Below are 23593 nucleotides of genomic sequence, written 5' to 3'. Positions count from 1 at the left end.
GTAAGTGATGGTCAGAAAGGATGTGACTTTTAAGATCTCAGTTAGTAGTGATGGGGCTAAAGACCAGAACACTAAACCACTGCTCTTTATGCCATACTTTGCCTTTTCCTAGTCAATCACTGGCTAAGATGACAGTAAATAATGCTCATTTTCAACTCCATAATGTAAAGGGTGTTAACAAAAGGAGAAAGAATTTGTCTTCAGAACTGCTGCACAACTCTTGTGGCAGAGCCAACATGAATCTATAAATGGCACCCCTAACGTTATTACACAGCCCGCAATAAACAACACCCTCAGCAGCCTTGTCTCCCTCCTATCCGTAAGAACAAGTATCTGAAAGTATAATTAAAGTCACTAATTGCCTAGGACATATATAGGAAAACCCTGGTTTGGCAGCTGGCATCACTGAGATGTAGATGATAGCACTAACTTATAACCCTGGGGCTGTGGAGCTAGCCAACCACTGTGGTGATTTTTTAATTTATGTTAAATTTTCTTTTATAAAAAAAAAATTTCTTTTTATAGTCAGGTAGGATAGGCTTTAAACCCTAAACATAACTCAGAGCATCTCTGATGTGTTTAGTCAATGACAGCATTTGTTCTGGGTTGCTGACATGGTAGAAGCACCTAACTCTCCATCCACTGTAGTTTGAACTGCTCAATTGTGGGGATAAAGCAGAAAGAAATCTTGTTTTTTTAAAACCCCTTTTAACTCAACCAAATTCAGGGTGGGATGTTGGGAAATGCTGGAGATAGAACACCTGGAATCAAATCTTGGCTCTGCCACGTAGTTGTTTGACCCAGGCAAATTAAACACTACATAAATGCTAATTAATCTCAAAATAGCTCAGCATCAACATTCTAGGAGTTTAGAAGCTATGTTAAAAAGTTAAAAGTGCCATTTTTCTGATAGTCTTCTATTCAATAAAGTAGGTGATCTCAACTATACTTTTTAAAATGACAACACTTAAAACTATTTTCTAGTAGAAAAAAACATATAAACCCCAGCCCAAGAAACTCCTTCCCTCCAAATTAAGCCTTCTGACAAAGTCATTTTAACAGGACTGGATTAGATACTCTACCCCATTCAGGGCTAAAATGTGATGATTTTCAAATCTGGGAAAACGAACCCAGGTGAAACCACCTTGTGAAGCTTTGTACAAGGCCCAAGAACTGCATACATCTATGTGTCCATGTGTCTGGGAGGAACTGTAGTTACACAGACCACAACATATGACTATATAAAACTTAAGAACCTGCAACAAGCCATTAGAAGCTAAAGTATAATCATCTCACATCCACAGCACAGTAGGCTACTTCACTGTCTGGGCACACAGAATTCAAGGCAATTAGTCTAGAGGGTTTTAGTCCACACTAGGGAGCTCATTCTTACCCATATCTTACTCATTTTTGTAACCCCCAACGTACAGCACAGTGCCTGAGATTCAGTAATTACCCAGTAAATAGTCACTGAACTGAAATATACTTTATCTTTATGGGAATACAATTACTTTAAAAAACTGAGCAGACACTCTGTGTACTAAAATTACTTTATTACAGTTGATTTTTTTAAACATTTCCTTTGCTATGATACAAAGGATACTTACAAACAAAATATTACATATGACCTTGTTTTCGCTCTTATGTTCTGACAACTTGGTAACAGCTTTAAATGCACAATCTATACAATTAATACAGGTTATATGTGAACTATAAGGTATGTTGAACCAGAAGAATACTGACAATATACTGTACAATAAGCCTTACCAATTAGTGCTGCGGACCATTTCTACCAAAAGGAAAATGCACATCTGTACAGTCACCTTTACCAGCTGGTGCTGACAGTGAGGGAGAGGCTTCTTCCCCATTGCAACCCTTGATAAGCCTCCCCTGTGGGTGTCTGTTTGGTCCGAAAATTAAGAGGACTGTGTATATTTAAAATTAGTCTCCGGTAAAGTGGCAGAACATCACTTTCAACATGATAATCTCTTGCCAAAAAAATCAGTCCTAGTTTTAAAAGACCACAGGTCCTTTGTCCACCATGAAAACCCTACAGGCTCAAGGGCTTTAGGAGATGAGAAGATGAAGGCTGCCAAAAAAGGAGGCAAGAAACCAAGCCAAAATCTAGGTCTTGCAAAATCGTCATTTTTCTTCCCTTCACCAAAGGGAACTAGAAATGTACAAATTCATTGATGAACCTCAATGATAACATATCAGTTAGCTGATAACCCTCATTTTATCTGGACCCCTGACTTGTGGGAATAACTGAAAGAGATTGTGAATAATATATACCACTTTTAGAAAAGAACCTCTTGCTTAGTTAAAATATTCCCTTTAGCCACCAAAGCTGGTCCTGGGCTATTACAGGTGTGCATTCATCTCTCAATGGTCTACTCAGAAATGATAAGGTTACAGCTTTTTTTCTTTTCTTTTTTCTTTTTTTAAATAAAAAAGCAATTGACTGAAGCATTTTTCTTTTTTTAGGTAAATAGCAAAAATAAAAATAAAAACCAACCCTGGCATTTGCACAAATAATGCAAATGGAGCGATATGGCCTTTAAGGTAATGGGTTAGTAGAAAGGAAGAGAAGTGAAGAAAATCCAGAGAAAATGATGTACTGATGTTTCTTTTTAAAAATTTCTACAATACATGTGCAAAAAAATCATGCTGGTTGAGGAAAACAAAAGTAAATGAGTATATAAAACTAAAATCATAAATAATATGTTTGGATGACTGGTAAAAGCAGAAACCAACCTGGGTTACAAAAAGGATTATACATTCAAGATGCTCTTAAACCCAGTGGGATAACTTATGTTAAAACTGTGTTAATAGTTACGTTAAAAATCTCAAGTTTGTTTTTAAATCTTCACAATACAAGCAAAGCTGTTTTAAAATATACACTATACATATTTCTCATAGTCTCTCCAACCTCATTAATGCGCATTAAGCTATCTTTTTCATGTACTAAAACAAGGGGGTTTTGAAAGCTAAATTGCTCAGAGTAACTCACCCATTATTTAAATGTTTAAGTTTTAAATGGGTTAAAATTTTTAGCAGACTTATATAAATAGGATTTAGCAACACAAGTGTTAATGAAAAAAACTCTAAAGCGTTTACAAATTATCAGGTTGAAATAGTCTCGGGAACTTACGTGCACCTATACTTCAAAATGTTATTTACATCAGACCATCACTTTTGTAAAAATTCCCCTAGAAAATAAAAAACAAAATAAATTTGGAGAATTAACCCACTCTAACCTAGCAGAGAAGGATCATAAAAGGAGAGGTAAAACAATAACAAAATTATCTCTTAATAGAAATCCCACATATCCCTCTCTACTTGGATTTTGCCCTATGAAACCACCTGCAATTCCTAATAGGCTCATTTATCAAGTGGCAAGATAACGTGGTAAAATACCTTGTCAGACAGATTACTGGCCTCAAGTGGACTTCCTAAAAAAAATTTTCCTACCTGTGTCTCCTGCTTGGATTATTTTAGGACACGTGTATGTAATTAATTGGAGGGGCACTCTAAGTAGGCACAACTCCCATTTAACGTGGAATAAAAGGTCTGACATAAAATGCTGCTGGGAAGAAGGGGTGGTGGTTTCTTTGATATTATGAAATGCAAGAAAGCACATTTGGAATAGGCACCAAAAAAGAGCTTTCTGGCAACATACCAGGGGCAGCCAACATCTTAATAAACTAAATATACTTGTCTATGACCAAAAAAGGGTTAGAAGGGTTCCAATATTTCCCCCCAGGTTTGTTTGATATGTGCCCAATAGTCACATGGCCAGCTGGAATCTGCAAACATTAAGCAGTTCCGTCCTTTTAAATCACATAATTCATTCCATGACCATGTGTAATTTATAGAAACAATAATGTTCATGCTGAGGCAATGTATTTGAGGGCTCAGAAAAAGCAAAATGTGCCACTGAGAGAAACCTGTTCCCACACAACTGGTCTTCATGCTTTCAAGTGGCCCAAATATACCCTTGATGCTAAGCCAAGCCATGCAAAAGCAAAGAGTACACACTTTTCATTAACACTGGTATCTCATTTCTAAACTTCACTGACCTCAGAGTTGCCAAAGAAACATGAGTAATGAAGGCATACAAATGAAGGTTCATGGATTTAAAAAAAATGCAATTCCCTCATCTATGTTTACCAGCTTTAATGACAAAGGAATTGTCAAAGGATTGACAAAGGAATACATGTAATTCTGGAAATAGGAAAATGCTCCAGAAATGGGATCAATGTGCCAGTAATAAGCATAGTTCATTTCATTTGAAAATTCAGCGAGAGCCCAAAAAACAATTCCAAGCCATAATGTTATCACCTGCATAATTTACATAAACATTAAAACCCTTGCACTTTATAGACAAAACACACTTCTGTAAACATGGCCACTGGGGGAGGGAGGTTCCCTACCTCATTCATGATTGAGGACATGTAATCATTGTATTAAATAAAATGACTTTGCTTCAAAAGATTTTAAACCTGACCAATGGTTGAGCTTAATTTCTCCCTGTTTAACAACACTGAAGCATTAATTCTAAAAATGTTACCTAGGATGGTTTCAGGGTTAGATGCTAGGACCACAACTGGCAATGACAGCAACTCCTCTCTAGCTGGCACAGACTTATAAACTTTAGTACAAAAACAAAAAAATACAGAAACTAGGTCAATTTGTTAGCTAAATATTTACAGATAATTACATGATTTCTTCACTCACAATTGCTAAAAACTATGAGTGAAAAGGAAACTGTGCAGGTTGAATTACCCGTAATTTAGGGGGAATTCTGGGGTATCAAGATACCCTTTTCATTCATTCACAAGTCTCATCTTCTCTCTACTTTTTCATGGCAAACTACCTACAGATGTCCAGATTAGTATATCCAATGGGCATCCTGTTTCAGAAAGGATTAACCTTTTTCTCTATTTAAAGAAGACTCTCTTGTACATTTAAAAACAAAACAAACCCAACACAATCAAACAGATAAACACACACACACACAAGCTCTGAAACTTCAAAAAGTTCTGATTGCTGGGTAACAGTTAACAGTGATGGTGACATAGTAAATGGCTCCCCAGTTTTAATTCTCTGCCTTTATTTTCTTTAAAGGATATCTATTTGGGGGTGCGTGAGAGGGAAGTGCAAGTTTAAGAAACCCACAACAGGCAGATAAGGTGCATGCTAATTTACATATTTCTTATGATCTGAAGACTACCATTAGGCCAAATAGATTCTCTTCCCTTGCATGAGTGAAATTTTGGAAATCTGAATATAAACAAGGGAAGAATTAGTTAATGTGACTTTAAAGGGGGCTACCAGAATTCAGTAGAAAATATAAATGCACAATAAAGGAAGAGTTCTCAGCTTCACTTTCTTTTTCTAGACAGTGTTTAATAAAACAACTTTACAAATTAAGTCACTTCCAATGTAGACTTACTGTAGTGATTTAATAAAAGTGCAGACAACATAACCAGACACACAGCAAAATAGACTTCAATCAGTAGTCCTTGCATACAAGAGGCAAGTCTGCTAAGTGTACAGCACACTTTTCATCCTTTAAGGAATCTGAGGATGGAAAATTTCCAGTTCTTAACAACTAAGAGTAAATGAGTGCCTTTTAATAGGCAATGCTACAACCTGGTTGGGGGGCACTATCATGATAGATGAGGGAAAACAGAATTTGTTTCTCTTTAATAAGGATCTGTATTTTGGTAAGCAGCTCCAAGATGACAGCCCAAGTTTTAGATTTGTTCCTTAGAGAAAGCAGTTTTCTAAGAAATAAGAGCCTCCTCTTCCATCATTATAGGAGATTCACACTTATACACCTTAAATATATTATTTTCTGACTGGAATATACACTAGACACTTCACATTGTGAGCATGGAACAAAACGCAGGGCCACATAAACTACTTAGGAAAGGGTTGCAGTGTTGGGCCAAATCTGTGCTTGAAAAGTAGTGCCTCCGAAGGGGTGGAAGGTGCATGAAGAACTTACTATTAGCAAGCAAGAAGAGGCAGCTAAGAGGAGAAAGCCCCTTGCCAATACCAAATCCTTCTCTCCCAGTGGCCATTTCCTGTTGATTTTATAGTTTAGGAGAACCTTAGATGCTTTAGCAGTAATTCCTTTCTTGGATGTTTTGGTCCTTAGCAAAATTTATAATAATTATTATCAATGGAGTAAAAAGGGTAAGAGGATCAATGGCACCACTACTAAGAAATATGCATGGAGTGCACATGAAGATTATGTGACTTATTGGTTCTTTTTATCTTTGCAGAGGAATCACCACCAGTGTTTTTAGTTTCCATGGTTCATTTCTCTCTGCATCACCTATCTTTCATTGCATCATGACACAAACTCACAGAAACACTAACTGGCTCCTTCCCCAGCACTATTTTACTGCATTGCAACTTATGGTTCCACATTTTACTTAACTTTCTTTCCACCCACTCAAGTGCTAAGAGGGGATTAAAATAGAAAAGATTGCATCTAATGACCACCTTCTCATAAATATCAACCCAGAGTACTCATTGTTAAGAAACACATGCATTCTTGCCTTAACTGAGGACTAAAATAATGAAACAAAATAACAGAACCTTAAGTGCCCTGATGGAAATGTACAGTATGAATTATATTCATCAATCTATACACACATATAGACACTCATATGTATATACAATATATACATACAAATGATAATAACTATACCAAAAATGTGCATATTTAACACAGTTTTTAAAAGCCAGTAGATTATGGTATAATACAATTTATTTCCACTAGTGAATGGCACAAATGGAGAAATGCAAAGGAGGTGTTTCAAGTACAATAATTTTTCACAGGTGAAAATAAACAGTATTATTCCAGTGTCCAACACAATGTATTCTATAAAAGTTTAAAATGCCATTTAGTTACAGAAGTAGAAAGCTACTAAAGTCTGCCTTATGGTCTGAAAAAGACACTCATAGTGTTTTCAATTTTTGAAAAGGGGGTGAGGAAAAATAGGTGGGAGTGGGAGAGAGTCAAGGACAGTTTCTTTAGTGTACTGAATGGTGTTTACCCGATGTCTAGGCAGCTGAAAATCATAATGACTATGCTAAAAAGTTCAACTTACCAATAAATCCTTGGCCTAGAGTACGAAGCATATCATATCTGTGGGTGTGGCTTCAAATGCAGGACTACTCATCTCTAGGCACAGAAATGACTAAAAAGAATGGCAGCTCTGAATAAAACTAATAAAAACATATTTTCCAACTAACTTTATCTATATAATGAAAATACTTTGATACTTTAATTCGGGGTTAGAGCTGACTTTAATAAGGGGAAAAATATGTGCAAAAGGAAGGGAACCCCATTAGGAACAATATATTTCAAGGTATGAGGTTTTGCATTTTTCTAATGCTAACTTAAAAAAGGGAGAGACAGTGAACACAAGAAACTTTTACTGCCAAGCTCTGGATACCAGACATAGCATTTACGACTTTCTGATATGCTGGACAAATATCCCATACTTTTAATTTTCTTAAACACATATATATCAAGTGAACACCAACAATGGGGAAGAGGTAGTAGTAATTTGATCAAATGTTGACGTCTGTACACTGATTCAGAAAGTGCCTGCTTCTTTCTTCAGAATCTCTCAAAACCTTTCAAATTTTCCTGCTACAAGCTTTACTCTCTGATAATTCCTACCACGTATGATATTCCTCAGAAGTTAGATCTTGCAAACACACACAAATCAATTAAGTTGAACCATTTTTGCAAACTATATATATTTTAATTAAAATGAACTTAATGGAATAATCCAGGTATAGTCATGGCCTACATGTAAAACTGGTTGCCACACAATTAAATCAGATACAAAGACCTACTGGATAGACATTTGGAGTCAGTATTCAATCACAATTTTACAAGTACATATGATCTGCATGAACTCAATAACTCAATTTGACTAATTTAAGTCCACAAGTGGACTTTAACATGTATTATTGGTAGTATTTTTTATTTTAAAGAGTTTTGTACGTAAAACTGAGCTGCACTCCTATTCCATGCCTCCAGTAGTATAGAGGGGCCAGACCTAATAAGAATTTTTTTAAAGGTATCAAATTCATTATATTTTTGGACATTAACTTTAAAGCTCTCTCCTATCATTTTCCTCCAAATAGGTAAATATCTCAATTTGTTTGAAATACTGTATAATAGGTGAATGCAAAATGATAGAAAATTAAAAGCTCCTTTCATTAGATAGACAAGAAGTACATGTCACGTTCACCTAAAAACTGGTGATCTCAAGCATGGCCAAGAGGACAATGTACCGGAGTGCTACCTGAAACACTGCCTAAAACTGTGTGTGAATTCTACTGTGATCTTGGTTTTTAAAAGATTTACATTACAATATTAATTTTTCTTCTAGTTACCTTTAAATGAATGCCAGAAACTCCTAAAGGGGAGGATTCATGGAGATTAGACTGACATACCTGGGGAAGACTTAAATTTTGTTGAGAAAGCCAATATGTCAACAATTATAGATTACTGTTTGGTCATTAGCCTGGTCTAGGTGAAGAGTATCATTGAGAGGGACTCAGAAAATTCTACCTTGGAGTCCTCTGACTATTACAAAAAGCAGGATCCAGAGTCAGCAGCAAGGGTTCTTCAAGACAAGGGAGGGGTCAAGACAACTTGTAAGAAACTCTGATTTATCACTGAAAAGAAAGTTTTTTTCCTTCAAGTCATACTCACAGCTTCCTACCCACCTTCAACTCAATTTCCACACTAGCAGTGGAATACCAAGTAACATCTAACTTTCAGCATTGGGTTGATCCTTCATTGCAAAACAAAACAGAACAAAACAAAACAAAACATGCCCCTCTGTGGGAAAAAAAAAAGTTAGCGTTTGTCAAGAGATTCCCTGACCACTATAACTTACTTTTTTTTTTTAAATTTGCCAAACTTGCTAGTTCCTTTTCAGTAGTACTTTAGCACCGAGGCTAGAGACTTCTGGAAGTGGTGTTTCCTGTTGTGTGATGTTAACATGATGCCAAATGGTCACTAAGTCTCAAGGAACTAGAAGTTTGTAAAGTATTGCAGCAACAAAAACAGCAATTAAAAAAAAAAAGAAAAAAAAAAAAGAGGACCTGCACATGCAGCAAAATCTACAGTGGTGATGAGGATTAGTCAGCAGCTGGTAAAGTCATTGGCTCAGTGACTCCTGGTTCACTATGGCAACTAAGCATTTAAATAATTGGCTATTCTACTTGTAAACAGGAAATCCCATAAGCCAAAAGGGGTAATCAAATTATGTCTATGTAGTGTGGTGAGAATTCCAATAGATGGCAGTTTGCAAATATGGCATCATTCAAAACTCTCTGGCATTTGATTTGTATTGGCTATATGTTCTTTGTTTCTGTACAAAGTAAAAGTACTGTTTGGGGTCTTGGGAATTATAGAGCTCAGCTAGGATAAGATATCACAGTATAAGCAACAAAATGTCAGGATATAGAGGCTTCATCTCCTCACTATGCTGCTGAACATACCCACCATATGAACTTTCAGGGGTCTCTCTCACCCTTCTGGTCTTCCCCTTTAAAGGCTCACAGGTTCGTTGATGCAATTCCCACACAACTTGTGATCTCCTTACACCTCCCATCTCACCATGCCACAAAAAAGGCACAACTGAATGGACAAAAAAAAAAAAAAAATCGCTGACAAATCTATGCAGCATTCAGAAAAAGAACTAAATTGTTTTTTACTCTCTGAAAAAGTCAATGGAACCCTTTAGTGTTCATGGATTTCCACATTCTTTTTCACTCAAATGAGGCTGAGAAGTCAGACCAATTTAATAAAGAAAATACATTGGTGAGGGGACACAGATGTGTTTCCATAATAACTTGTTTCAGCATATGCTGCCTGCTGTGAGTAGCTTATAAGAATTTGGGGTATGGAGAAAGGCTTTAGATTTTTTCACGACCTTCTTAGGATATAATTGCCCCAAAGTGATGACTCAAGACACATTCCTGCATTCTATTTTTGCAGTGTTCAGAAAATACCCCCTAACTAGCCAATTTCTTATAACCACATGCTTGAGATATATGTGTGTGTGTGTGTGTGTGTGTGTGTGTATGTATATGTATACACACATACATATCTATTCCCCTTTTCAAAATTTCTCCGAAAGTTAAAAAACAAAAACAAAAAAACAAAACCCGGCAGCCAAATACTATGACATCTCAATTAGTAAACACAAAACAGAACGCTTTACAAAAATGAATAAAATATACCATATGCACTCAGCTTCCACACTGTAGTACCCAAGTGAGGAGGCTGCTGTGACGATGTCTGTAGGCAGTTTCTTTTGGCAGACAGCTCCAGCGGAATTGCCACTCTCAATTATTAAGTTATGTATAAGACATGTGTGACCCATTGGATATTTGTGAAGTGACACTCGTGCTTCTGCTCATGCCCTGCTCCGTCCGTCCCCCAGAAGCTGTCCGCCTTAGAGCCTGAGGGCTATTGCGGACTCCCATACTGCTACCTCGAGGTACCCCTTGCATTGGCCCTGAGGGGTGACCCCACGGCTGGGGTCCACCTTGCATTGGATGGCCCCAAGCCTGTGGTGGGCCACCCATGGGATGACCCCAGTGAGGTCCTGGACCCCCAGTAGGATTGTGAGACCAACCAGAAGCTCCTGGGTAGCTGTGGCTGAATGCCTCAGGGGAGAGATTAGAAAGGACCATGTTACTAAAACCTAGTCTCATGCTTTCAGAGTCAAAGGCTTCAATTTCTCTGGCTTGACGTTCCAGCAGGCTTCGTATTCGTTCTGTGCGTTCATTCTGCAAAGCCAACATTTCTTCTTCAATCTGATGGGGGTTAGGAGGAGAGAAGCAAAAAGAAAGCCGATTTATTTTTTAAAATCTACAAACTAAGGAAGTGATAATTACTCAGCTTTGAAGTGAATCATAAAAAAGTTCTCTCTGGCTATTTTATAGCTGTACATTCAAAAATCAAAGAGATGTATTGTAGAAATAATCCATAATTTATATTTCTAAAATGTGTAACATCAAGTTCTTAAAAGCAAAGGCAATAACCTCTACTGAAATAATAAATCAAGGCAATTATCATCAATGGCTACTAAATCATTAGGTAAAACACTGAATTAAAAAAAAAAGTGGGTGAAGGGAAACTAGCTTCATCAGACATAGCAAACTCTCACTCTAATAAAATAAATGTGGGGGACTTTCCTGGTGGTGCAGTGGTTAAGAATCCGCCTGTCAATGCGGGGGACATGGGTTTGATCTTTGGTCCGGGAAGATCCCACATGCCACGGAGCAACTAAGCCCGTGCACAACAGCTGAGCCTGCACTCTAGAGTCCCAAAGCCACAACTACTGAGCCCACATGCCACAACTACTGAAGCCCGCGAGCCTAGAGCCCGTCCTCCGAAACAAGAGAAGCCACCGTAATGAGAAGCCCACACACCAGAACAAAGAGTAGCCCCCGCTCGCAGCAACTAGAGAAAGCCTGCGCACAGCAATAAAGACCCAACGCAGCCAAAACTAAATAAATAATTAAATAAATAAGATTAAAAAAATAAAATAAATGTGGTATTGGTGTAGGGACAGACTATTAGTGAAAAAGAAATAAAGATCTCAATTTGTAGGTTTTTAAAGCAGGACAAAAGCATTAATTAATTAATTAATTCAATGGGGGAAAAGATGGATTCTTAAACAAATGACACAGGCACAACTGGCCAACCATCTGGAAGGAAATAAAAATGGCACCCCATCTTATACCACATTCCAGATAGACCAAAGCCTTAAGTGAAAAGCAAACAAACAAAAACTAAAATTTTCATTAAAAAGTTAGTTTCTAGGGCTTCCCTGGTGATGCAGTGGTTGAGAGTCCACCTGCCGATGCAGGGGACATGGGTTCGTGCCCCGGTCCGGGAAGATCCCACATGCCGCGGAGCGGCTGGGCCCGTGAGCCATGGCCGCTGAGCCTGCGCGGTCAGAGCCTGTGCTCTGCAACGGGAGAGGCCACAACAGTGAGAGGCCCGCACACCGTGCAAAAAACAAAACAAAACAAACAAAAAAAAGTTAGTTTCTATATACCTAGAAATTAGTGGTTGGGTAGCCATCATCATCAGTTCTGAAAAACTGGAAGGTATTACAAATAAATGTAGTTGACTATACATATATTTTTTAAAATGTAAAATAATTCATAATAAAGTCAAGAGAATAAAAAAAAAGTTGATGGAGAACTTTTTTATGACTGATCAAATTGATAATTGCCTAAACCCACTGATCAATATTAATGTCACTTAAAAGGGGGACAGCTAGACATTATGTATCTTTTGATGTGATGCAAAAGGAAGTACACAGTAACCCTCATGAAAATTCCTTGCAAAAATTAAAAACTGAATCTAAATATAATCATGCCTCTGGATCTCATTACCAGTTTATATAGGAAATATGAAGTAAAAATGAGAATACATTAAATGACACTATGAGGACGCAATCAGCCAAATCCAGATTTTGAGAATTCCTACAGAACAAATGATCCAATCCAAATGGGGGGGAAAAGGAAAGTGTAGGGGAGAGGGCCCTATTATAGACTAATTAACTTAAAAGACAATTAACCAAAGCAATGTCTGGACCTTGTTTGGGCCCCAATCCAAATAAGCCAACTTAAAGAAGACATTTCTGAGATAAAAGGAGAAATTTAGGCATGGACTGAGTATGAGGTAATATTTAAATTTTATTATCAATTTTGTTAAATATTATGATGGACTTATGATTATATTAAAGTAAAAAAGTCCTTATCTATATTTAGGAGTGAAATGATGCTATGCTAGAATTTGCTTTAAAATATCCCAGACAGAAGGCAGAGGCAAGGCACTGAAGGAAAGATGGAAGACTACCAGGCTACCAAGGAGACTGCTTTTGTTGTTGATGAAGTGAGCAACATTGTAAAAGAGGCCATAGAAAGAGCCATTGGTGGCAATGCCTATCAGCACAGCAAAGTGAATCAGTGGACCACAAATGTAGTGGAGCAAACCCTAAGCCAACTCACCAAGCTGGGGAAACCATTTAAATATATTGTGACCCGTGTAATCATGGAGAAGAACAGAGCGGGATTACACATGGCAAGTTCCTGCTTCTGGGACAGCTCTACTGATGGGAGCTGCACTGTGCGATGGGAGAACAAGACCATGTACTACATTGTCAGCGCCTTCGGGCTGTCCATTTTTTTTTTTTTTTTTTTTTTCGGTACGCGGGCCTCTCACTGTTGTGGCCTCTCCCGTTGCGGAGCACAGGCTCCGGACGCGCAGGCTCAGAGGCCATGGCTCACGGACCCAGCCACTCCGCGGCATGTGGGATCTTCCCGGACTGGGGCACGAACCCGTGTCCCCTGCAACGGCAGGCGGAGTCTCAACCACTGCGCCACCAGGGAAGCCCCAGGCTGTCCATTTGACCACCTCGTCCAGCCTGTGATTTTCTCCTTTTGTCCCAACGTTTCTCTACCATCTTCTAACCACCAGCCATCTAGTCAGTGATCACCTGTCTCACTCTCTTTAAGTGTATTTTTGTGGCACTCTCAAAATGCAGAGAAAAAAACCAAATAACCACACTGTTCTGTGACCTGCACATCCTAAGTCAGAGGAATCATCACTGAAGGTAGTCAGGAGCCTGTCCTGACACTTGTCTTAACTTTGAATGGTTCTTTTCAAAGGTGGTAAAAGCCTAAATCTGCTAAGTGTGAAACTTTCTCTAATCTGAAATGATTCAAACACACTAATTTTCCATACTTTGTACTTTTGTTAGAATAATACATTATTCCAATTAAAAAAATATATATCCCAGACATTCTTTCCCCCAAGAGTGTGTGTGTGTGTATGTGTGTGTGTAGGTAGTGGGGGGAATAGATAAGAAAAAATTAGCAAAATACTGATAAATGTTGAAGCTGGGTGATGAGTACTTGGAATTTCATTGTACTAAGTCTCCCTACTTTTGTATATGTTTGAAAATTTCCATGAAAAAACGTTTTTAAAAGATAGGAAAAAAGAGAATTTGTAAAGGAGCATTAAATAATCATGTTTCAAGATATTTGAGAACTTAAGCCAATAGTCATATTGCTATCTGTAGAAATCTAGCTCAATAAATGTTTACTTTCTATGTGTCATTTTTCAGTGCCCTTAAAAAAAACACAGTTTAGCATGGGAAACACATGCAAATAAAAATTACAATAGAATATGGTAAGATGTAATAATAGATTTATAAAGTATAGCAGAAATACTAAGGGATGGAGTGATTCACTCTACAGGAGAAGGAGACTAGGGCAAAGAAGTCTTCTTAGAGGAGGTGGTAGAGACTGGATTCTGAAGGAAGAATACAAGTTTACCAGGAAGACAAGCAGAGGGGAAAATATTTTCAGCAGAGAGAACATGTGGAAAAACATGGACAAATGGTAAAAATAAGAAGTGTTTGGAGAATTACAGATCGGCCAGATAGACTCCAGTAAGAAGAATTTGAAAATTATCGAAAGTTCTAAATACTAGTGTTACAAAGATTTAGAGAGGGCCATTCATTTGAAGATTGAAGGAGAACTTAGATTAAACATGAATGCTTCCTGTGAGGTAAAGACATCAAATTGTTAACTGTGGTGATTTCTGAGTGAAAGGATTAAGGACATTTCTGTTTCTCTATATTTGCCAGTTTTAGAAAATGACTGTGTATTTATAAAATAATTTCCCCACTCTTTTCATATCTATAGATAAAATACCCAATTCTTTGGAATTAAACTTATTTATCTCTAAGGATTCAGAGAACTTCAAATTTTTAAAGTATTTTATATGTAAAAAATTTAAAATCCATTTACTTAAAAGCACTTATTTTAATTTGAAGGATCTAATAAATGATGGGAAAGCACTTAGCATGTAACTGATCTGAATTCCTTGCATATAATCTGAAGGAAACTCATGATAAAAATATTAAACACATTAATGCTTATGAACCTTTTATCCAGTAAGTATTGCTTCAATTTCGTTTGCTGATTAGTTTTGCCATTCAAGAAACTCAGAACATTTTTCAATTAAACAAAAATAAAACCTAAGATTTGTGATAGGTTACACTAATCCCCATTTCTTTTAAAACATGTTATTTATTACTGCAAATTAGAAAGGTGGTTTCACTGGGTAGATAAAAGTTACCATACTTAAGACTTTTGAGAGGCTCTCCCGACCTATCTTCTTTGAAATCAAATGTGATATTTTTGTGTGAATATTTTCAGTTCCACAAAGAAAGATCCTGTAAGATGTTCCAGTCGTCAATTCTCACTTAAAAACTACCAACCATGTTTGTTGATACTTAAGTGAAATACTGAAAGAAAATTAATTGAAATGATAAAACTAAAAAATGAAAACATTTATATTTTGGAAATACTGCCACTTTTCACGCACATATAAAATTCACAGGGAATCAACTAGGCACCAATAAAAAATAAAAATTTTAAAAAATTCATAGGGAATTTAACATTTATAGTTATGTTGTCATTTTGCTGAAAATTTTAATGTAAATGTAATATGAGAAAAGTCATAAAAGGACCTTAAGTGAGTCAAGTGAGGCTTACTTTTACTTTGTTGGTGCCTCAACCTACAGGAAAAACTCTTGGTTCATTTCGAGATTAAAGCAAACTTCAAAGAGAACTATTCATCATGAAACAAGTAATATTCACTCTGGTTCCACCTCTATTTATTTTCAGATTACTGTTTCTCATCTGTACAACGAGTAAGTGCCAAGTGCAGAAAATACAGCAGTTAAGATTTTTCAGAGTTTCCGTAGAGAGGATACCTGGGTTTGGTAGCTGCCAACTGACCCCAAACTGCTTTACATGCATGTCACTTGAAATGTAAATATCAGCCCTAGTAGCAACTCAAAGCACTATAAATTCATCACCCTACTGTTCCTTTATTATCTGTCATACTAAATAATCTTATGTATTTTCCCTTATCAAAGTAATATAAACCACATTAAAAAAGTAAAATATAGGAAATTCCCTGGTAGTCCACTGGTTAGGACTCTGTGCTTCCACTGCAGGGGGCACGGGTTCGTCCCTGGTCAGGGAACTAAGATCTTGCATGCCGCGTGGTATAGTCCCCACCAAAAAAGTAAAATAGAAAAACAAACCATTCTATCATGTTAATATAGCCACTACTAGCATTACTTCAATTCACTTTAAGTGTGATTGGTCTTTTTTATTTTATTCAACACATCATAAGCATTTTTCTATATTAATACTGTCTTTGTAGCCATCATTTAAATGGCTGAATAAGATTTTATTAAGTGGCTTGGCCATAATTACTTAATTATATCTCTATCTTAGATGGTTATGTATTTTAAACCATTATAAACTATGCTATAATTACCATATTTAGCATCTTGCTTTTCCTATATTTGGATTTCCTTAGAATAAATTCTCAAACACTTAACATTTCCAAAGTACAATATATACTTCCAGAGGGAAGAGATATGGGGACATATGTATATGTATAACTGATTCACTTTGTTAAAAAGCAGAAAGTAACATACCACTGTAAAGCAATTATACTCCAATAAAGATGTTATATATATATATACACACACACACACACACACACACACACACACACTTCCAGATTGCTTTGCAAAATGCATTAACAATATATGAGAGTGCCCCTGCACCCTCACCAATGTGTATCAGTTTTACGCCCGTATTTTACTAGGCTCTGTAGAACATACAGGCTTGGTTCATATAGTGAAATAAGATTGTACCTAAGACACTAATCAGCCCTAACTCTGAACCACTAGGTGGAGCTAAAAATACAAATACACAGTCCTACCCCAGTATCCTTGGGGGAAGGGTTCCAGGACCATTCCTCAGATACCACAATTTGAGGATGCTCAAGTCCCTTATCTAAAATAGTGTAGTGTTTGCATATAAGCCACAGAGATACTCTCATACTTTAAATCACCTCTAGATTACTTACAATACTCTATACCATGTAAATGCTCTGTAACTAGTTGCTGGGGGCATGCAGCAGATAGCAGTTTTACTTTTTGGAACTTTCTGGAATTTTCTTTCCCCTAATACTTTCAATCAGAGGTTAGTTGAATCCATGGATGCAGAACCCACAGGTATGAGAGGGCTGACTGTAAATAGTACTAATATTTCTCTCACAACACTACAGGGAGTTTTCATTTTAGTGATAATTTTCTGAAGCATAAGAGACAGAACTTTAGGTTGAATTTTAATAAGTAAGTTGGAATCAGACAGATTTATGAAATCTGTACATGGGACAAACTAGATTTTTCTCAAAATTTATATGTGTTTATATCTTTCCCATCTTGAATGAGAAACATAAGTGAGACAATTTTTAGAGGCAAGTACCTCTTGAAGAAGCCAGTAATAAGAGCTATGCCAGAAGAAGAGTAACATCTTATTTAGGTGGGTTTTTTAAGAATGTATTTTTTCATTTAATAAGGAATTTTATTTTTATCACAAGAACTGCAGGAAACAGAGGAAAATCTATGGAGCAATGGTCTAGAAGCCATGACAACTTTTATTAAGTTAGCCAAGTACTAACATACAAAAGGATCAATGGAGCTAAGACTATCACCTGTTGGGAACTTATGGCTCAGGAATTCTGGAACATAGCTCTGAATCCTAGATACAATTATATTCTACTACTTCTCATGGCAAAACTTTCCTCTTTATCTTTCAAAATCTAAAAATTTTCTGTCCATCAGTCTTTCCCCAAAATACACACACACACACACACACACACACGCACACGCACAGCTATAATACCTTAAAGGATGGAAAGGAAGTGAATTTGGGGATTTTAGTTCTATTCTCTAATATATCTGGCAAAGAATAAGTGAAAAAAGAGAGAAAGAAAGAAAAAAAAGATACATCTAGAAGTAACATTTTCAGCTTGTGTAGAACTGGCTTTACCTTCTGTCCCCTAGTACTCTTCCACCAATCTGTATAGTTCCAGGCCCAGGATAGAAGAGTAAAGTATATATTCCAGATCCTTTGCCCCTGCCTCTCTCAGGCAATTACTAAAGTTTTTTTTCTTCACTATCCAAGTTTTTCTCCAATCTCTTTAGGTAGAGCTAGGTACACAAAAAAAGTGAGGAACATGGAGCCAGAGCTACTCTCCCACAATTCAACTGTCTTCACATAACACCATATCCTTCCTCTAGCAATTACTACTTAACTACATTCCTCTGATGTTTAGAATTCATTAATTATAATAAGGTTTATTACTGAAACAATAATTTTAAAGAAAAACACTACCAAAACTAGAATTAAGGAAATATGGTATGGTGAAAACAATCTAACGCCACCTCTATTAATATGAAAATGTATTTATAAAATGTTTCTGATGAAGGCAAATACTAGCGCAATTAACTTCCTTCTATTATCTATACCTTTTGTTCTAAGAGTGCCCTGCGGAGGGAGACCCTCTGTTCAAGTTCCCGAAGCTCTCGATCATGTTGTGCCTCAGCTTGCATCTTGATTTTGCTCTGATATGCATTTAACAGCTCCAGTTCCTGCTGCAGCTGCATCTTTAAAACCTGGCACTCTGCTTCCTGTGCTTCATCCAAACGCAGCTGAAAGGGAGGAAAAAACCCAGATATATCCTACTGTGAGCTATTTACCCATGACCTATGGAAAGGAGGTGTGAGAAAAGACAGACAACTCTTTTGTAGGATACACAATTGTTCTCTCTTGTATCTTGGAGTAAACATCTCTGAAAAAGGAAGGCACAGTAACCAGTGATGGTAATATGAAGATAAAAGCTATCATAATCTATTAGGAGGATGCCTGAATAATTATATTTTTCTTAAGAAAAACCTAGAATCTGATTAGCTGATGTAAGACTCTCAATCTCTTCTCTGCAATGGAAATAACTACAGAACAGGGACCAGCAAACTATAGCCTCCAGAGCAAATGTGGACAGCTGCCTGTTTTAATTAATTAATTTGATAGTCCACTAGTTAAGAATGGCTTTTACATTTTAAATGGCTATATAAGTACCCACATAATTATCCTCAATTTTGTATCACGGACTACAAAACCTAAAATATTTACTATCTGGCCCTTTAAGAAAAAGTTTGCAAAACTCATATAGAAAATATTTTGTATTTGCCTTCACTAAAATGTGACCATTTGGATCCCCAATACAGTACTATTTTTTGCTCACTGCTTAACAAAGCTGCTGCTCTAATCCTCCTATACCGTTGAGATATGTGCTGAACACCTGAGGCAGTGGCAGAGAGCCTATTTAGAACCTCATGACTAAATGTATCAATGAGAATTCTATATAAATCATGCCTACCTCCAAGCAATGCAGAGAACAGGAAAAATATAGATAACCACTACTATTTCTCAAGCTGTAGGAGAGCTATCACTTCCAACCAGTATTTTAATTGCTGGGATTTCATTCAGGTGGTGGGATGAAAGGGGCACTGAATTTGTTTTGCTTAAATAAAATGAACTCACAGCTTGGGTGGACAGCATTTCATTAATGCTGTGGTCATATTGTTCAGCCAAGATGGCTAACTTCCGGGTCTGCTCCTCCTTGAGACGTTTCAGAACAGCTTTGTGCTCACTCTTTGGTGTAGTCTCCAGTAGGTGATTTCTTAATGCTTTGTACTGTCTGGTTTGGATTTTGCAGGTGTCCTGAAACTGCTTTTTTATTTGGAGTTCTTTAGACTGGGAAGGAAAAAAAAGATGTATATAATTTTTAACATATGGCATTTGTTATACCTTATGCTTATATGAAAATAAAGGCTACTAGGAGACGAGTAGATGAAAAACAAAAAGGTCAGACCATAAGGTTGCAGGTACAGTACTTTTCCACTTGGTTATTAGGTCAAACCATTAACATTCTATGTATTTTTATAACAAAATCTCTAATTTAAAACATCAGAATATCAAGAACCTTACTTTTTTCATAGGACTTCAGGTAATACTCACTATTTTACTAGCACATTTAGTTACAAGTACATTTTTTTTTATTCCCTGCATCAGCAGGCGGACTCTCAACCACTGCACCACCAGGGAAGCCCGATGTGGACCATTTTTAAAGTCTTTATTGAATTTGTTACAATATTGCTTCCGTTTTATGTTTTGGTATTTTGGCCGTGAGTTATGTGGGATCTTAGCTCCCGACCAGGGTCTGAACCTGCATCCCCTGCACTGGAAGGTGAAGTCTTAACCACTGGACTGCCATGAAAGTCCCAGTGGCACCACTCTTAAATACTGTCCTTGGTTAACAAAATTCTTCCAAGTTAGCCAGGAATGGGACAATGACATTTAGACATTCTCTTCTACCTCTGTATAACAGCCTCTATTCTTTTAAAAGTTTTTATTTCTAAAACATTGTGCCAAGAAAACTAATTATTCCACATCACTAGCCTAATGAGGGAAAAAAAAAAAGCTCCTTGAAAAATGTTTTTTCTATAAGAAGAGTAATACTTGTACCAAGAATAAACTATATCCCTCAATGTTTGACTCAAGTGAAAGCAAGACGAATGTAAGTTACAGTTGTTTCTACTCATTTAACACTGACAAAACATCATCTGGATGCCAGATGAAGAAACAACAGAGCAGGCGTATATCCAACCCATTCCATAGACATAGTACCCCAAACCCCCCACCCCAAATCCTAGTCAAATTACGTAAGTGCTAAAACTGAAGTCCCCCTACCTCCCTTTAAAGTCCTGGAAAAAGTTGGAAGAGGCAACCATTACTTAGGTAAATAAAAATGGATAACTTGGCATTAAAATCAAGTCAGTTTTGTTCAAATTGAGTAAGTAGATAGAAATACATAACTAAGAGGAACATGATGGTTTTCTTCCCTAGTAAAGTAACAGAACAATCTCCTTTATGGAAAATCTTGAGCTCATCTGTCATCAGAAGGAGACATTCTATTCTAAATCTGACTACAATTGTGAAACATTATTTTTTGCCTCACTTTTTGTATAGTATCTGTGAAGATTACACTAGTATTTACAAGCTTTCAAACTGAAAAGGCAAAAACAAAAAACAGGAATGGTTAAACATCAAACAACTCTATGCCAAGCCCTACAGAAATGCAGTCATATTAAATTTATGGTATGATGATAGAAAACTAACAAGCTTTCAGTCTGGTTTATTTCTGGGTGCTGCTGACTTTAAAACAGTCATTAATTTCACAGACATGTTATTTAACTAATCTTTTGGTGGGAAATTGTCTATTCTATAGCCAAAAGAGTATATACCTCTCCCCTACAAAGACAAAATAAATTTGAAAAATCATTATGAATTCCAATTTTCTAAGCAATGACTAATGAAGATTATGTGAGTAGTCAACATAAGCTACTCTGTAAATGATGTTAATTAGCTGTTCAGAAAACAAAGTGAAATTTTACTCAGGTTCACAAGGAAAGGGTAAAAACATCTTAACTTTGCTTCTATACTTTTGTTCAAGACAGCTTGTTTGAATGGAGTTGAGTGGGAATCAAGAGGTACCATTCGGTGTGGCGTAGCTTCTAGATTTTGACACAGATTACCCCTGTGAATGAATTTCACTTCACTCCAGGACAGTTATTCAGATAAGGGGGTAGGGTTTTAAAAGAAAATACTGTGTTGGGCTTCCCTGGTGGTGCAGTGGTTGAGAGTCCGCCTGCCGATGCAGGGGACACAGGTTCGTGCCCCGGTCCGGGAGGACCCCACATGCTGCGGAGCGGCTGGGTGCGTGAGCCATGGCCGCTGAGCCTGCGCGTCCGGAGCCTGTGCTCCACGACAAGAGAGGCCACAGCAGTGAGAGGCCCACGTACCACAAAAAAACACAAAACATACCCCAACTACCACGCCATGGTCTCACCTATACTACCAAATACATAAAGAAAATAAGCAGAATGGGAGTAACACTGTGGTGATTCCACTATTCCTCTTAAGATAAGCACACACGATGAAGGGAGAGGGGGTAAAAAGGCATTTTTTTTTCATTCACTGGCTTCTGTACTGACTAGGAATTTACTGTCTTTTTTGGATACAAATCACACTAGGAGCAAATAAGATTCCAAAACTGTATTACTTGGAACAATAAAGAGAAGCCAACAGGTTAGTTAGCATGTTGACGTGTAGACTGTAATGTCAGCATTGGACATTTGGGTACATTAAAATAAGCATTTTGATTCTTATTTATGCCATTTCCTACAGTTAAATTTTTTTCGGTACTCTACTGAGAAATACATGAGCAAAAGTCTGTAGCTACAGGGCTTCCCTGGTGGCGCAGTGGTTGAGAGTCCCCCTGCCGATGCAGGGGACGTGGGTTCGTGCCCCGGTCCTGGAAGATCCCACATGACGCGGAGCGGCTAGGCCCGTGAGCCATGGCCGCTGAGCTTTCGCGTCCGGAGCCTGTGCTCCGCAACGGGAGAGGCCACAACAGTGAGAGGCCCGCGTAACGCAAAAAAAAAAAAAAAAAAGTCTGTAGCTACAGACACTCCATGTCAAAACTAATTAAACATGCTTAAAATGAAAAGAAAAAGGTTTATTCAATTTCTTTATGACAGATTTCTATCTTAGACTTTTACTGCTTATATGGATGCCTTTTATCCCTATTCCCCTTTGTCAAGAAGCTTAGGCTAAAAGTACCTTCAGACTCTTAGGCTGTTGTCGAACCTCCATGACATGCTTTCGCCTTAGTTCTCGTTCTCTTCGCTTATTATATTCCAGCTGGTTAGTGAGCTCAGTTTGATGCTGCAGTCTGATCAACTCACAGCGCATCTTCTGAATTGTGTTGAGGTGGCGGAACTCCAGTTCTTGCATGGACTCATGCTGTCGCAGCAGCATGGCGTGCTCTAAGTCCTTTTGAGTCTGTCTTTTATTTAACTCCTAATCCGTAACACAAAAGACAAAGGTATAATTTACAATGCTAGGGAAAAAACTCCTAAGAAATAGATTAATCAGGAAGTAGATGTAATCCTCAGATTCAATAATGACTGCATAGTAAATATTAGATTTTATGACCTTTACAGCAGTAAATGGGCAATTAGTAGCACCAATTTCCTTATTCTATTCATTTACTATTCATTAATACTATTTTATGCAATAAGCTTAAGACATAGCAAATCTATCTCAGTAGGCTGAATGTCCTTCCTTCTTTCTTTTCTTTCTTTATTGTTTCCCAATTTTATATCTGAAGAGAACTCCTAAGCCATTCTTTGAATTTCTTCGGAGTATTCTATTCAATTCTATTACAGGCAGTATACCCAGCACAGTATAGTGAATAAGAACATGGATCTGGCTCTGCTACCTACGAGCAGTCCTTGGGTTAATTGTTTAAATTCTCTGTGCTTCAGTTTCATCACTTTTCAAATGAAGATAATAATATTGCTATTTCACAGATTTAATGTGAGGATGAAGTGAGTTCACAAATGGAAAGTTCTCAGAACAACACCTCACACATGCTGCTCAATAAATGTTCTAATTCTTTTTTTTTTTTTTTCAGATTAAAAAGAACAAGCATAAAACACACACACACATACAGAAG

The 23593-nt window shown here is 37.1% G+C and overlaps 1 protein-coding gene and 1 pseudogene across 4 annotated transcripts in view; one reads left to right on the top strand and one right to left on the bottom strand.

The window, feature by feature from the left end:
* Nucleotides 1-1532: 1532 nt before the first annotated feature.
* Nucleotides 1533-23593, bottom strand: part of TAOK1 (TAO kinase 1) — a 145748-nt gene continuing 123687 nt past the window's right edge. For 2 of the 4 annotated variants that reach the window (XM_024734691.1, XM_024734682.1), the window contains 4 exons: nt 22696-22935; nt 19555-19767; nt 18480-18662; nt 1533-10869 (listed from right to left, as the gene is read on the bottom strand). In XM_024734691.1, the coding sequence (XP_024590459.1) occupies nt 10408-10869; nt 18480-18662; nt 19555-19767; nt 22696-22935 (1098 nt within the window). In that variant the 3' untranslated portion in view covers nt 1533-10407. The remainder of the gene's footprint in view (nt 10870-18479; nt 18663-19554; nt 19768-22695; nt 22936-23593) is intronic. The other 2 variants (XR_003001765.1, XR_003001766.1) reach the window with 2 other exon arrangements.
* LOC112392841 (dynein light chain Tctex-type 1 pseudogene) lies at nt 12729-13185 on the top strand (annotated as a pseudogene).

The sequence above is a fragment of the Neophocaena asiaeorientalis genome, unplaced genomic scaffold (assembly GCF_003031525.2).
Source record: "Neophocaena asiaeorientalis asiaeorientalis breed wild unplaced genomic scaffold, Neophocaena_asiaeorientalis_V1.1 scaffold129, whole genome shotgun sequence".
In the NCBI taxonomy this organism is placed as follows: Eukaryota; Metazoa; Chordata; class Mammalia; order Artiodactyla; family Phocoenidae; genus Neophocaena; species Neophocaena asiaeorientalis.
Note: the sequence above shows the minus strand (reverse complement) of the source record. Positions and strands in the feature narration are given on the sequence as shown.